This window comes from Montipora capricornis, chromosome 11 (genome assembly GCF_036669925.1).
Source record: "Montipora capricornis isolate CH-2021 chromosome 11, ASM3666992v2, whole genome shotgun sequence".
Lineage (NCBI taxonomy): Eukaryota > Metazoa > Cnidaria > Anthozoa > Scleractinia > Acroporidae > Montipora > Montipora capricornis.
Genome location: NC_090893.1, coordinates 29,192,029 through 29,207,949, shown reverse-complemented (window position 1 = coordinate 29,207,949; position 15,921 = coordinate 29,192,029). Strand labels below are relative to the sequence as shown.

The 15,921-nt window shown below is 40.1% G+C and overlaps 2 protein-coding genes across 2 annotated transcripts in view; one reads left to right on the top strand and one right to left on the bottom strand.

Moving 5' to 3' along the window:
• LOC138023696 (Fanconi anemia group C protein homolog) overlaps nucleotides 1-11,457 on the top strand; it is a 12,014-nt gene extending 557 nt beyond the window's left edge. The window contains exons 2-12 of the mRNA XM_068870740.1: nucleotides 746-836; nucleotides 1,657-1,865; nucleotides 2,190-2,254; nucleotides 2,613-2,709; nucleotides 4,374-4,420; nucleotides 4,535-4,608; nucleotides 5,856-5,923; nucleotides 6,534-6,620; nucleotides 7,399-7,454; nucleotides 8,080-8,179; nucleotides 10,517-11,457. Of these exons, the coding sequence (XP_068726841.1) occupies nucleotides 746-836; nucleotides 1,657-1,865; nucleotides 2,190-2,254; nucleotides 2,613-2,709; nucleotides 4,374-4,420; nucleotides 4,535-4,608; nucleotides 5,856-5,923; nucleotides 6,534-6,620; nucleotides 7,399-7,454; nucleotides 8,080-8,179; nucleotides 10,517-10,558 (936 nt within the window). The 3' untranslated portion in view covers nucleotides 10,559-11,457. The remainder of the gene's footprint in view (nucleotides 1-745; nucleotides 837-1,656; nucleotides 1,866-2,189; nucleotides 2,255-2,612; nucleotides 2,710-4,373; nucleotides 4,421-4,534; nucleotides 4,609-5,855; nucleotides 5,924-6,533; nucleotides 6,621-7,398; nucleotides 7,455-8,079; nucleotides 8,180-10,516) is intronic.
• A 3,172-nt stretch (nucleotides 11,458-14,629) lies between these two features.
• On the bottom strand, nucleotides 14,630-15,559 carry LOC138023306 (uncharacterized). Its single transcript, XM_068870321.1, has one exon. The coding sequence runs from the start codon at nucleotides 15,557-15,559 to the stop codon at nucleotides 14,630-14,632; it is 930 nt and encodes a 309-aa protein (XP_068726422.1).
• Between the last annotated feature and the right edge of the window lie 362 nt (nucleotides 15,560-15,921).

The window sequence follows — 15,921 nt, the reverse complement described above, 5'->3', positions numbered from 1 at the left end:
TCTTTGGGGCTGACAGTACCTATTCTTTGGGAGCCCCAGGCTACCGGGCTCCTGTTAGGCAACAGCCTTGGGATCAGTGCCTTACATGTTGTGCATGGGTATAAATTTGGCTGTGTCCAAAATATTTTTGTACCAGATCACAGCCGTTGCTGTGCTATTTTAAGCTGTAACACTGCAACTGATTGACAGACTTCTTCTTGATGGGGACGATTTTAAAGCTGTAATTGACAGCTGTGACAGGTGTTATAGGTTATGGAGCCGATTGAGAACCCTGCAGATTTATCTTTATATTTCTGTAGACTCAGATTAGTTAAAATGTTAAACATTAGGATTCAAACTGCTTTCAAATTATAAAACCAATCCTAAATTCATAGGGCCACAACATGAGTTCATTTGCACACTAAACATCCTGTAATATTAATCCCTCAAGTGGAACAATTAAACAGCAAGATGTTCAAATCGTCTAGGATAAGCACTACACTGTATAAACTTTAGGCCATGCCCCTCAATCCTTGTTGATAAAATTCTGTGTTCGTGCTGTTGTGGTGGCATCTCTCGGACAGCGTATGTGGTTTGAGGTCATATCCTAAAAGGCTTATACACTTGCAAACACAGTAAGATTATGTAAACTCAAATTTAATTATCCATTTGTAAGATTGTGATTGTTACATATTATTTAGAAGTAATTAAGGTCATGATGAGCCAGAAAGAATTTATGATTACTTTCATCAATTTTGTTTTGCAGGCAGATAACCCCCAACAAGTTTTACAGAAATATCCCAGTGTTGGGAAACTCCTTGGTGAATTATATAAAAACACTGTCCTTTTGTTGACAGGTGAGATTTCCTGCAATTTAGATTATAAGAGAGACAAGTTGGCAAAACAAATGCAATCAAAGATATATTTGACAGAAAACAACTATCGGTGATTCCATTGAAAAGAACACAAAATTAATAAGAGAGAGATCAAGATAAGCTTCATCCCCTCTATCCACCACCCCCCCCCCCCCCCCCCCAACCCCATAAAAAAAAACTCTCTTAAATTTTAGCAACACACCTTACAGGCATTAATTTTGGTGACCTTAACAACGTCTAGGTCCGCTAAAAAGTACCAGTATATCACCTTTAAATCCTAAAAATGTGAGACTTGTAGATTCTACTCTGTCTGAGGTCACACAGTTTAATAGAAAATGGTGATGATTTGGGCAAACTTGATGATGTAATACCTTGCAAGCATCCTGACTACTTGATTGGTTGAAATACTGCATCATAAAGAAATGATAATTTTATCATTTCTGTCTTACTTTTATAATCAAGCAAAAAAAAACTTTTAAATTTAGTAGATCATCCTTTAGAATACAACCTGCCAAAATGGAAAATCAGACCACATTTCCTATTTGAGAATGATTGAGAAGGCCCTGCCGTGGGGTTGGGAGGGGGGAGTGGGTGGTCCCATGTCACTTGTGTAAATTTTAAAAGCTCTCGTGTTGGTGCTTTGTCAATGTCTCACATTGCTTTCAGAAATTAAAGGGAATTTAATAAAAGGATGTTGTTTGTCATGGTTTCACTTTACGCACTTTCTAGGCCAAGTCGCTTGTTGAAATTTACCCCGGCAGAGCCTCATTGATGCTCCTTATTTTGAAATATAAATCCATAGATGATGCATTTCAGACAGTTGTAAGATGTAGTCTCGCACTTGCATGCTATTGTGGTGCCCAAGGGAGAAAAACCAAAAAAGCTAAGGATTGGGTGCTAATGCAGCTAAGATGTGTGACCACACCTACCCTGCCAAATAGCAACTTGCTTGAAATTGGAGAATACTGGGGTTACACTGCACAAGAAAGCATGGAAGTTATGGTTGATGAGGTTAGTATGAATTTTTAAAAACTACAAGGTGACTGTAGCACCAAATGAGTGGATTAAAGTAAATTGATCACCCTTGAGTCATTCAGAGCAAGTCAGGGTATTGTGGGTTGTGAGGTGTTTTATATCCAATAGTGGAGCAATGCCATTGATGCTTGCAAGCATTATAAGTAATCTGAACAGACTACAATAGCTATCTAACCCTAATCCTAAAACTCCATTCCATATTCATTATTTTCTCAGACTGAAATGTCTTCGTAGGAATGTCTTCAACCTTCATAACAAATAGGAAAGTTTTCTTCCTGAACATTTTTTTTTTGTTTTAAGCTTGTGTCATCGTTGTGTCGTGATTTGGAGGTCTTGAAAAGTTTTACATGGAATGCTGAGGAAAGGTGAGCTGTCTTACAATGACTTTATAATATGCTTTGTTTTAAACAAATGTCTCCAGCATAAGAGAACAAAATGAAAATTCTTTTAGAGCAAAGTGAAAAACTAGTGTACTCTGAGGAGAAGCTCTTGCAAGATGCAACCCACAAAAATAATATAATTCCAAGTCCGGAAAGTTCAGAACATGGCACAAATTTATATAAGGCAATTTTTCTCATGACTGCACTTAATTCTCCTCTCTTTGTAGCTTGATTAATGTCTTAACTGAAGATAACAAATGACTGCTTTAGTACCATCAGCTAGCCACATGCTTTCCCAGAACTGTAGTGTAATGTATGATCCTATTTCTTTCATTTGCGACAGAGAATATTATCCTTACAAACCAGTTTCGGGGCTTTGTCTGAGGGAACTGTCAGAGTTTTGCTTGCCTCTTGTACCTCTGCCGCAAGCAAAACCTTTGGTAAGTATTATCTTACACACCACCATGCACACCACTATCTGTTGGAGCGATGCCAGCAACAATAGGGACCTTGAGATCAGAGGACGAGGACCCTCGGACTACGAGTTCGAGTTTTCCGTTCTGAGCATGCGCACTTCGAAAGATATCAACCTCGACAACCTCCAAACCTTATGCGCATGCTCAATGCGGAAAACTCGAACTTCTCGTAATCGTAGCAGGAGCCGTGAGGTCACTTAGTTGGCAGCCCACCTGAATATTTCAAATGTCTATAAGAGACCATGCTAAAGACGTAACTGCAGAATACCCGGCCACTCAAAAGCTGTAGCTTCGAAAATACCGGCTTCGTGAGTGATGAAAGAACGAGACATCGATAGTGGTGAAGTTGCAGTTTTCTTAGTACTTACCGGTAGGCCTAATCAGTGAAACGAACGCCTAAGCTTAATCATTAAACGAGTGCTATATTCTTCACACGATCTCGTAAACAGTGTAATTAACCGAACAGTAAAAAGAAAGCTTAATTCTTTAAAGTTTTTATTGAATTTCAAAGAGCTGAGCTCTAGGTTCTCTGCGCAGCCGCGCAGCCGCGTAGCCGCGTAGCCACTGTTTCCAGAAGTGGTTTTGGAATGGCCGGGTATTCTGCACTTAAGCCATGCTTAAATGGTCCAGATAAGTACAGCGATCACTTCTCCTTTTCGTGGATAACCCGCATTTCAAAAATTTTCATTTATTTCAGCAACACCAAGGACAACAAGAACGCCATGTAATCGCCTCATGAATATTCCCCCCCCGGGGGAGGGGGACTCCCATAAAAAAGGGGAAGGATAACTCCCATAAAAAAGGGGAGGGATGCTCGTCGGAATTTTAAATTAACATTAACCCGACGAGCATCCCGGTGGCTTTTTTTCTTAGCTTACGAAAATAAGCAGGTTTTTTGGGCGTTTAAGTTTGCCCTTGTCACTGTCACTTGTCACTTGTCACTTGTCACTTGTCAAGTGTCTTTTTATTTCAGTGCTCGGGCTTTGACCAGAGCACGTGCAAATACTTGTGACGCTGTCTACCATAGATCGCTAGAATGCATTGGTTAAACGCAGCCTTAACTTGCGTTTTCCATTTCGGTGTATTTCTTGGCCGTTTCTGTCCTGACAACGACGTGAAATGGCCAAATTTGAGGTTATGTGGAGATAAAGATAAAAAGTTAACTTTCTTTCCAAACAACACAGCTTATACTGTACCACTTATATTTTTGTTATAGTGGTACACACTTTTCTTCGTAACGACTTCGAATAAATGCTAAATAATAACAAGTTATCATTTCGGGGTTCAAGTAAAGTTATATTTTCAGATGAGGTTTTTGTAGTTGTTTTCGTTGTCTTTGCTTACCTTTGAACCCTCCCCTTGGACTGTGTTAGTGCAACTTGTCAATAAAAGGTTTATGCACTTGCCAACGTAGGTTTTAGGATCACGTGAGGCACTTGCGCCAAACTTGTGAGGTGCGTGGCACGTGCAATTTCCTTTGACCAATCAGATTGGTCTCTTGACTGTCATACCTCTAAAATCAGTTTGCTCCGTCAGCAATTTCTCCAAGGTTTCAAATTTAACCAAAATTGCGATTCCGGGAAAACAAAAATCATTGCAACTTACATGTCAGTTTGTTACTTTAAAAGGTGGAGAAGATTCTTTGCTGTCAGAAAGGCTTGGATTTAATTTCGAGGTACTGTTTCGTCTTCTGCCGTTTGTTGATTTTACTTTGAGTCTGATAATTATTTTAAGAACTTATCAGTTGTGCTGTGTCTTATTGTACTGATCATTTTTTAATATTTTGTAGTGTACAGGGAAATGTCTTCTGTGTTTCTGATAGTGTTTCAGTGTTGTTTTTGAAAACAGTTGCATCCAGAAAAGGTATGTTCAGCTTTTTTTTTTAGCGACAACTGAAGGCCAAATACCAATTGAGCAACATACGAAGAGGCATTGGCTGTTTTTATGCTAGGAGGCGACTGAACAAATCGTCCTCTGGTTTGGTGTACTAAATAAATGTGAATCGAAGACGTAAGTTCATAAAAGATGAACGATGGACAGACAAAACTGGATAAGCTTGAGCGCGTAAAGACTGGCACAAGGTATTGCGTGGTAACCTTACCTTTCGCGCTAACCTTCTTTCTTCCCGCCATATTGAAAACGTCTCACAAACCATCGCTTCCATTTCCCTGCGGTAGTTAATTTGTCGATATGTTCGTCCAACGTGAATTTCCTTCCGACTTACTTGGTCGACTGGTTCTTCTGGACGGACAAGTCGTCTTCCAAAATTGTCTTCCAAGTTGGATAAATTTCAGACGGCTAACAGTGGACTTAGCGGGCTCCGTGCAAACAGACTCAACATTTTTGGCCAACAACTCCCAATACTGTTGTGTGTTACATGTTGCGTCTGTTTGCACACCCTGTTGCATGTTGTTGGTAGTTGCTGCGCGCATTTACTGCGAACTTGGATTGACTTGTTCTTCTAGACGGAACTTGAAATCGTCTTCTTAGCGGACAAATTTCAGACGATTAAGTCGTCTAGAATTTGCTCGTCCCCTTTTCTCATCCGGCGATTTTTCCTTGAGGCGATTTGTTTGTCTTCTGGTGTGAAAATGGCCATTACCTTCTCCTAACCAAAGGAGCTAATCATGCACACGCTTCAGGGTTGAATAGGTTGCTTGAGCTATTGTTTACGTCGGTGTTAAACCGACCCTAACTTATGACTCCTACAGACGAGTAAGTTTTAAATGGCAATTATTATTTGCATGCAGTTTTCACATAAACAAGTTTTCTCTTTGCCATATCATGATTTGCAAAGGGTGACCGGAAGGCAAAGCGTCTGCCGCGTTTTCCCATACAAATAGCATATTTTTAAGCTGCTCATTTTATTTCTGGACAAATAATTTCATGTATTCAGCAGAATCATCGTGTTTGTAAAAAAGAGATCACATTACTTCTTTCTTGAAATCATATATACGCATGCAATTTCGTCACTGGTTGACACGTGTTTCTTCCTGTTTAAAAACTGACTTGGAAATTTGCTATACTAAGGAAAACAAGCTACTTTTTTGCTAAAATGAAAAATATGTCAAGTGTGGATCACATCCTTTACTGATACTGTACTCTCACAGATCTCCAGTTATCTTACAATGCTCGAATAGCTTTGTGGAAAAGGTACCAGCCAAGTTTAGAATCAGAGGTAAGACCTTTTGAAAGATCTTCCTGTTGAAAAAAATGCTTCTGTTTCGTGTACCAGAATTTTCTGTGCGCATCTTTTTTTTGAATCCCACAAAGACTTGAAGGTCACAAATTCTTGGACCAATAGACCGAGTGCATAAATGGTGGTCCACTTTCCCACACGCTTGCCGTGGGAGAATAGTTTTGCTGTTCCCGACCCAGCTTACCACATGTATGGCATGTGAAGCTGCCACTTTAAGGGGTGCCTAAAAACACCCGGCTGGTATGTTAGCTACGTCATGCTGATAAGGCCCAAAAGGCCGAAACAGCTGTCCATGGCTGCTAATTGATCGAGTGAAATGGTAGTGCGCATGCGTGATGTGTTGACCACACCGGGTTGATGTTAGCGTGTGTCACCTTGCTTTTATTGCTGTTGCCAAAATTGTATTCTTTTGGTTAATATATGCTATAACTATCCTAGCTCTCAAGCAACATTTCTTTTGTATTTTGTCCATGCAAACGAGGCTAGCGAGTCTAATTAGCACATGAGCAAAATAATTTTTTTTGGCGCCATATATGCACATGGGAACTAGTGAGTAATAATATTTTTCATTGTTTCACGTTGTTGGCAGATTTTAGATCTAATTGAGATGTCAACTGTTCGTCGCCCTTTCATGTCCACAGCACAGCTACAGCACGCGATATCTTCACGAGACCTGGTAATTTGCGTAGAATTTTTAGATTTATAGAAAATGTTTGCGTCTGTGGAATAACATTTTGCTGTGAATTAACAGTCAATTGGATAAAAGGCCATCTTAGTTGTGTTTTTTTTTTCATTTGGGTGCCGGAAAACGAACCAATCACATTGTGGCTTATATTAACCAATCGTAACATACGCAGACAATCAGGGGAGCCAATGATAGAACAAAGTAGATATTTTCAGCCGTCGCTGAGGGCGGGAAAACACATGCGAGCCTCTGATTGGCAGAGAAAGAGGTGTGGGAATTTTGAAGTTCGTAACGCAGATAGGCAGTTGCAAACGAGTCGAGCCATTTATAGTGGTGTATAGCATTCTTAAAAACAAAGCCCATCGGATTCACTGTTATCGAAACAACCAAACAACTGAATGCCGGCTTGCATTAAGCCAAGAGCATGATGAGGGAGTTTAAGGTTATCCCTAACATAAGATTAGGGTTAGTTTTAGTCATCGTAAACAGCTATTTGCCGAGTGTTTCATTTTGAGTGTGTGATAAACGAACTTAGGTCTTGTAACTCGTCACTGAAGTGGCGATTGGTGAGTGATACTCATTTAATAGCTCGGGTTCGATTGTCGGCCCATGCAGGTGTTTTTTTGTTGTTGTTGTTGTTGTGGTTGTGGTTGTTGTTGTTGGCAAGAAGAAAGATTTGGCCCGGTGGCAATTTACGAAAGGGAAAAGTTCTGCGCCGCCTGGTAACAAAACCTGAGTCACCTATTTTTCTTTTTCTACTTTATGACAGCCACGTGCCTGTGTAGAGAATCCCGAGTTATTTACTTTAAGCATGAGTATCTTGAGGTAAGACGACTCTTCAGTTAACTTAGAATCCATTACACACTGATAAACCATTATAGAGGCTGCATCGGCGTTTCGTTCAAAGCGAAAGTTTTTCCATATCAAAACTGCAGAAGAACATTGGTTTTATCGAATACAATATTTTTTAAGGGCCGTAGTAGTGTTAGGTTATGCCTGCGCGGAGTATTAACATACTCGTTGCTAAAATATGACTAGGATCGGTGAAAATCGTCTTGAAAACGAAAGCCCGGAGCAGGCTTCAAAAAATTGTAATGGATTTATACACCGCACTTATCTCATGATGGTTTACTGGACTACCAACACCAGGGATCTCCCCCCCCCCCCCCCCCCCCCCAAAAAAAAAAAAAAAATATATATATATATATATACTACTCCTCACGAACAGTGTGTGTGACGTCCCACTGTGTGAATTAGACTGGGCCTACGGTTTATAGTCCATATCCAAGAAGAACTGAAAGTCTAACCATACAAGGGCAGCAATTTCTCCACCTGAGCTATCGGTCGTCAATATAGTTTAAACACTAATCAACCTTTAGCTGTAACTGAATGTAGTATGTTTATCGATCAAACCTAACGTGAGCTTGACTCTTTTTGAATACACTTTCAGTTTGTTTTTTGCCCGAACTCGTGGAAACCCACAAGTAGCAAAACTCCTATCAGCATTTAGTGAAATGTGCGTTGAGGAAAGCAAGCAAGGGAACCAAAATGTAAGAAGAAAACGATAAATACCGTATTTCTTCGAGTAATCGCCTTCCTTCGAGTAATCGGCTTCCTCCTATAATCGCCCCCCCTTTGACGGCAATATTTAAAACAATCGCCTCTTTCGAATAATCGCCCCCCTACCCCCACCCCCTTCGCCATCTTCCCTTCTTTATCCCCTCCCTGTCAAGATAAAAATTGAAACCTTGCACAAGGGTCAAGCTTTCACTTCATGTTCACTTTATTTGATGTCATTATTATTATTATTATTTATTTAATGAGATAATAAAACCGAATATTTAGGGCACGACTTCCACTGAGCAATATTTGAAATAATCGCCTTCCGCGAGAAGAATGGTTATTGGTATATACCATGCAAGTGAATGGTGCTTTCCGCACATTCTGATTGGCTAGCTCGGAGGAGAATATCAAGTACTATTCATCTCTGAGCCAACGAAGAAGAAGAAAATGGCTTCCCGTTTCTCTTCCGTTACAGTAGGGCAAATCTTCTCGATAAACTCGGCAGATTATTCAACTTGTGTGGTATAGAGCGAGTTTCAATCGAGTGTCGTAAAACCAAAACCAAAGTAATTACTTTGGCCAATCAAAAAGGACGGAGATAATACAGTAAACCAATCAATAATCGAAGTAATTACACGTAGCCGACACAAAGTGCGGGAAAATGTGCACGCGCGAGCCGCGATTGGTTTTGGTTTCACTTCTGATTGGTTGACAAAATGGCGCGAGAACTTTGAACCAATCACTGAGTGAAGTAATCATAGAGCGGTTTTCAATTGAGTGTCGAAAGTAATTAGATAATTACTTTGGTTTATGATTACTTCACTCAGTGATTGGTTCAAATTTCTCGCGCTGAGTTTTCCAACCAATCAGAAGTGAAACCAAAACCAATCGTGGCTCGCGCGTGCTCATTTTCCCGCGCTTTGTGTCGGCTACGTGTAATTACTTAGAGTTTTGATTGGTTTACTGGATTGTCTCCTTCCTTTTTGATTGGCCAAAGTAATTACTTTGGTTTTGGTTTTACGACACTCAATTGAAACTCGCTCTAAAGCAAAGTTATTATCTAATTACTTTTGACACTCAATTGAAAACCGCTCTATACTAAAACAATTATTCACTTCAGTGTCGGTGAAAGTTGTGGATAATTACCTCCACTGCAGTGAATTTATTATTATTATTATTATTATTATTATTATTATTATTATTATTATCATCATCATCAAGGTTTTCATACACCTTATTCCAAAATGGCCACAATGCAAATTAGCCCTTGTTGCCTCATTCTTAAGCTAAAAATTCAAAAGAATATTTAATCTTTAAAGAGGCAACAAGGGCTAATTTGCAAGCAAACAAAAGAATACTAAAATCGTAGCCATTTTGGAATAAGGTGTATTCGCTGCTTTGCCGCTCGCAAATTTAAAGCTTACTCGCGCACGCAAATCACGGCAACTACGCGGAATATAGTTCTTGTAAAACGTACCAGGTCTGAAAAGGACACAAATTGCGAACTGAAGGTACTGGGAGAAGGAAATTATTCATTCAAGTGGCTATGTCACGTTACTTTAGAGTGTTTAGGGAAATCTTTAGTTAGTCATGACTTTAAAACTAGAAAATGGAATTCCTTTACTGATAAAATTATCGTTACATCACGAACAAGATGATTCTGAGCAAAAACAGCCTTTTTATCCAGGCGGTTTGCCATAAACTTGAAAAACGTTCGGGCCGCCGGATTATTTTCAAGATTATCCAAATGCAATCCGTTTCAATCTTGTCCATTTGTGTCCATCCATGCTCCTCTTTCCTTTTGCTTTATTCCTTTTAAGTTGTTCAACAATTTTAAATGGTTATTGTAAACGTTTCATTCTACCTTTTGGGCATTTTGGGTTTCTTGAAATTACGTGACTTTGCGTAACACAGCGCCTTTGATATGCATACGTAGCTAGACGTTCAGTTGCTTGGTGGCATTTTCAACTGATGTCTCTAGTTATCTCCATGGAATGCCGCAAAAATTCTTCGCAGAAAACCTACTGAATGATGTATGGGAAAATCATTATGGCAGAACAATCTATCGATAGACCTATGTTTCCTAGTACCTTAAATGGCAAAAGAATGTAGAACTGTTACTTAACTTTTTTTCTTTAAATTTGGATCAGTTCCCTGATACAAACTCGTTGCGAAAGCCGTTGCTTTTGTGTCGTGCTATCGCAGTTACGTTTGTCGCTACAGGTTAAAAGCGAGATGTTATAAATCTTGGATTAAAACGGAATGCTGTTATCATATTGTAATGAAGTTTTGTTGACATTTCTGTTCGTGCTTTTCTTTTGTAGGCTCTGTCAACCTTTTCTCGCATGCTTCCTAGCTGTTGTTAGTCGCTGGTACAAAAAAGTGCCTTAACACCGCAACTTAGGTTCGTACGCAGCCTTCTCTTCGCGGCTTCGGATTACATCTACATCTACATGCCCCAGCATTCGCCAAACTCCACTTTGACTTTGGCTCTACATGAGAAAGCCACAAGCATCTAATTAGATGAATAAACTCATTAATCAGCCTGTACTTCAAAGTCTTAATTCCTGCAGTCACGTACGATATATCCGGGTGGGAGGAACAAATCGGCAAGACGACGTCGATTCACTTGAGAGACTACACTGCAGAGCAGCAAGAGTCATTTTTAATTTTGCCTCGAATCTGCCATTAGTGGAAGTCCTCACTAGGGTTAAATGGGACACTCTAAGAACTTGCTAAAAGCAATCTATTCCGGCTGAAACTAACTTATAAGATGTACCACAATGATTCAGCGTAACAGCACATATCGTTAAAATGCAAGCCCGCCTTTCAAATCGAATATCAATAAATTTTCCATATCTTACAGAGGTTCAATTTTGTGGAATCACTTGCCGATCGATTGTCGTAAGGCGAACTGTGTGAAAAGTTTCTCCAAGATGATTAACAAACTTACGTTGGTCAGGGACATTGATTTTACTGACTTATACCGTAGAAGATACCTGCTCCTTGTTGGAAGTTTTTAGCTAAATAATGTTATTAGTTAGGCAAAATCATTAATTATAAATTTGTATATTAACCAAAGATATTTTACATTGTAAATATTTATTTTACGTTTGTGCATTGAAGTTGGTTTTGAGCTTTGTTTGATAATTATTATCTAAGTATTTATTCATTTACCTATTCTTACACGACCCCACAAGCTGCAAAGCTTTTTAAACTTTAAAAATCCTTATCTTGTTTAAATAAAGGTTTTACTTACTAAAAATACTTACTTAATTACTTACTAAAAATACTTACTTACTAGAAATACTTACTTACTTACTAAAAATACTTACTTACTTACTTAAAATACTTACTAAAATACTTACTTACTAAAAATACTTACTTAATTACTTACTAAAAATACTTACTTACTAGAAATACTTACTTACTTACTAAAAATACTTACTTACTTACTTACTTACTTACTTACTTACTTACTTACTTACTTACTTACTTACTTACTTACTAAAAATACCTATTAAAATACTATTGCTCAGTGGTAGAGGATCGGAACTAGTAATCGGAAGGTCGTAGGTTCGACTCCAGTAAAGGGGCACTCGGATTTTCCCAATCATCCCCTATAGATCAGTGGTAGAGCGTCCGAACATGTAATCGGAAGGTCGTAGGTTCGACTCCTGCAAAGGAGCACTCTGATTTTCCGATCACCCCCTACTACTCAGAGGTAGAGCATCCGAACTAGTAATCGGAAGGTCGTAGGTTCGACTCCTGCATAGGAGCACTCAGGTTTTTCCGATCATCCCCGAGTCACCCTCCAAGAAGAATTATCTCTTCAGATCAAGTTATAGATGGTTTTCACGTTACGTCGTCGCCGCCATGTCGGTGGAAGAAAACAAGAGATGTCTCATTAGCTCCTTTTGTTGGTCCACCAGCAATTGTACATTGCAGCATTGTCCCTGGAAATTGGTTGCAAACCACCTATAGTAAGTTGTACCATTCTCACTTGCAAATGTTAAAAATACTGAATTGTGTAACGAAAGAAAAGCGTGTAGTTTTTCTCAAAAGATCAATAGGAAAATTACTCCATCTAAGCTCTACCGCGGCAACGTCGACGAAAACGTCACTTCTCTGAATTTGATCTTTTCTGAATCCTCTTTAAAGCATGCAGATTCGAACTAAACTGCAGCAGCAATTACTATATACGAGGAAATACATCGCATATTAATTCTTGAATGTTAATTAGCTGGACCCCCAAAATTTTGCAATGGACCCCCAAATTTCTCGAGAAGGGGTCCAGAAGACCCCCAAATACATCTCTGTTGCTCCCGTCTGACCTTGTAGCTCAGTCGGTAGAGCAGCGGTGATCTAACCCAAAGGTCGTGGGTTCAATTCCCACCCTGATCAGAGTTTTGTCTGTTTTTGTGTGGCTCATTTCCATTAGTGGGGCTAACGCTCACATGGTTCATATGGGGTAGAAAACTAGCACTTCACATTACGCTCTCATCAGTTAAGTCATTTTGCAACATTGTTGTGCACCAGAACCTAATTGGCTGTTAAAACAATGACTCGTTTTGTTCCGTGGTTGAAATTTGAACATCAAAAGAAATGTGACGTCAATGTTTGTGAACAAGAAAAATCGCTATAACCACATACAGTGTAAGTGACTCCTCTAAGTCTCAGGTCTGTTTGCAGGGGCGTAGCGTCCATATACGCACGTACGCCCGGACTTACAGCTAATATCCGGGAATCGTTATTCCATGGAGGTATTAATTATTTTTAGTCATAAAATCGGGCCAAGTTTTTTAAATTTTGAATTAAACTGGTGTCTCTGTGTGTGAGTATTTCCAGTATCTTTTCATTAACCCATAAAGGCCTGGCCAAACGGATCCAACATCATCCAACATTGTTGGACGCTGTTAAAAAGTGTCGAAAGAGGTGACCAAACGAATGCAACATGTTGGATCCAGAATTTTGGACTCAAGGGTCTGGAGCCAAAATCTACCCAGAATCCTTAGAAAACAAACTCTTGCCATGTTGGCGTTTTCAAGTTTCTTTTAAAATTATCAATAGAGTCACTCTCTGTTGTGTGTGATAGCAAGAAGACGGCTGTTCCAGAATCTGGGAACTGCAACAGCAAATGCCCAGTCTTCAAAGGTCTTGCACCATGTGGGTGTGAGGAACCTTGAGAAGATTCAGCGTCCGGGGGTCTTGACTTGCAAAAGATCCTGCAGATACATTGGCGCCATGCACCTGAGAGCTTTGAACACAAGAAAGGCTATCTGTTCGAAGAGAGATTGCTTAACCTTTCGTCGCCCAGACATTCAAGACTTTGCTCGTTCACCATTCCGTAGCTTGAACTGACATGGCAACGCGCGAAACAGATGCAACAATAAACCATCACCATGGATACCGATAGGCGCAGCGCATGCGCGCGTGCAACACTGTTGAATGTGATGGCCAAAAGGATGCAACACTGTTGTTCACACCTTAGAACAAAAGAATACTTGGCAGATGGGTAAAATAAACATCTAACTACTGCATTTTCCTTCACATTTATTTATAGAAATGTCCTTTGAAAATAGTCGGAAATGGCATTTCCTAGACCCTAAATTTCAAAAGTTTCTGGGGGAGCATGCCCCAAACATGTTACTCAGTTTTACTCAGTTTTACAGAGCGTTGTATAGAGACAACATGTTGGTGTTCCTCGGAGGGACACAAATATGGCGGCCGCGAATCAACAAAACATCTAGACCTCAGTTTGCGATGAAAGCCCTCTCTTTTTCCTTGTTTATAGCTGAATTAACCAGACAGCTTTTTCTCAGCCACTGTCTTAGTGTCACGCAAGGCGAAAATTCGAAAATTCAAAATGCTGTATTCTCAAAACGAAAAATGCTTCGGGGCATAACACTGGTAAGAAGATTTACCTCTAAGTAATTTTTTACCTGGTATCAATAAAAAATCAGAAAACCTCGCAGCTTTGATTTTACAATTTGATGACATCATTTGAAAACACAATAGCGAGCTCTAGTATTTCTGTATTTCGTTGTACTGCCATTTTAAATGGGTAAACTTACCAAATGCTTGGTTATTCGAGGTCGTTTTTTACTCACAATGGGAAAGATTTTCGGTAAAGTCAGCAAACGCCAGAAACCTCGTGGATACAAGTTTATTTCTCACCCGTTAGCTACAGGAGTAAAGTAAAGCCTGGTTTTCACTACCGACGCAAGCACAACAGCAAGAATCCCTGCGCTAATGCTTGCTTTGTGTGAAATCGAAACACAGCATAAGCAACTTGAAGACGAAACTTGCTACATCTGGCCTCGGTTGTTCAAAAGGTGGATAGCGCTCGTCGTCGTCGTCGTCGTCGTCGCAGCCACTCACAAGCGAGTATGGCGGCCAAAAAGGATTAACAGATCAGAGACTCAAACAAGCCCCATCTACAGGGTCTCAAGGCGCCGTTGGGCAGCAGCCTGTCTCTGCTCACGGCGCACAGCTTCCTCAGTGAGTCGGGTGTTTTCAAAGTGTAGAACACCTTTCCGAGTTGTACTTTTCCAGACCTGTCTGTCTGCTGCTAGTTGTTCCCACTCGTTCATATTAATTCCACATTTCAACAAGGAGTGCTTTAGCAAGTCCTTGTGCCCTTTCTTTGGAGCACCGACTGATCTAGTACCATGGGAGAGCTGTGAATAGTATATTTGCTTTGGTAGACGACAGTCTGGCATTCTACAGATGTGACCAGCCCATTTAAGTCGATGAAGGAGATCCACTGACTCTAGACTTTGAGAAGATGTTCTCTCAAATACGGCAGTGTTTGTTACTCTGTCCTGCCACTTAATGTGCAGGATTCGTCTCAAACATCGCTGGTGGTATGTTTCCAGTTGTTTGATATGCTTCCGATAGGTAACCCATGTCTCACAACCATAGAGAAGTGTAGGTATGATGATGGCATTGTAAACCTTAATCTTTGTGTTGGATAGGATATCGTTATTGCAAAAAATCCTCTTGCTGAGTTTGTTGTAGCCTGTGGCGGCTGCACTTATGCGACTTTGAATTTCCATATCTAAAGAGGCATTACTGGAAACCGTACTTCCCAGATATTTGAAGTTGTTTACTGCATTGAGTTCTTCACTATTTATTTGAATTGACGGAAGAGAATCTGTAGGAGATGGATAGCCTCGTTCATGCTGAAACATGGTCTCAGAGCAGACAGCTGAGTCATCTGCGTATTGAAGCTCAACAATGGTTGTAAAAGAAACTTTTGTCTTGGCTTGAAGTCTCCGAAGATTGAAGATTTTGCCATCAATCCGGTACTGGATGCCAACTCCGTCGTTGAGAGAAGGTCGAGCCAGTTGAAGAACAGCCCCCATAAACAGTGAGAACAGGGTAGGCGCGATTACACAACCTTGTTTGATCGACTGCATGAGAAAGGCTCACTAGATTTACCATTAAACAGAACAGCAGCAGTCATGTCATCATGAAGTAATCAGATCATTTTCACAAGCTTCCCTGTGCATCCATACTTTGCAAGAATTTGCCACAGAGTATCTCGATGGATAAGGTCTATAAAGATGAGGCAGAGAGGCACGCGTTGTTCACGGCACTTTTCCTGTATCTGGCGGAGGGCAAAGATCATATCGATGATACCACGTAAGGGTCTGAACCCACATTGACTTTCAGGAAGAACCTCTTCGGCGAGTGGAGTCAGGCGGTTTAACAGAATCTTAGCAAA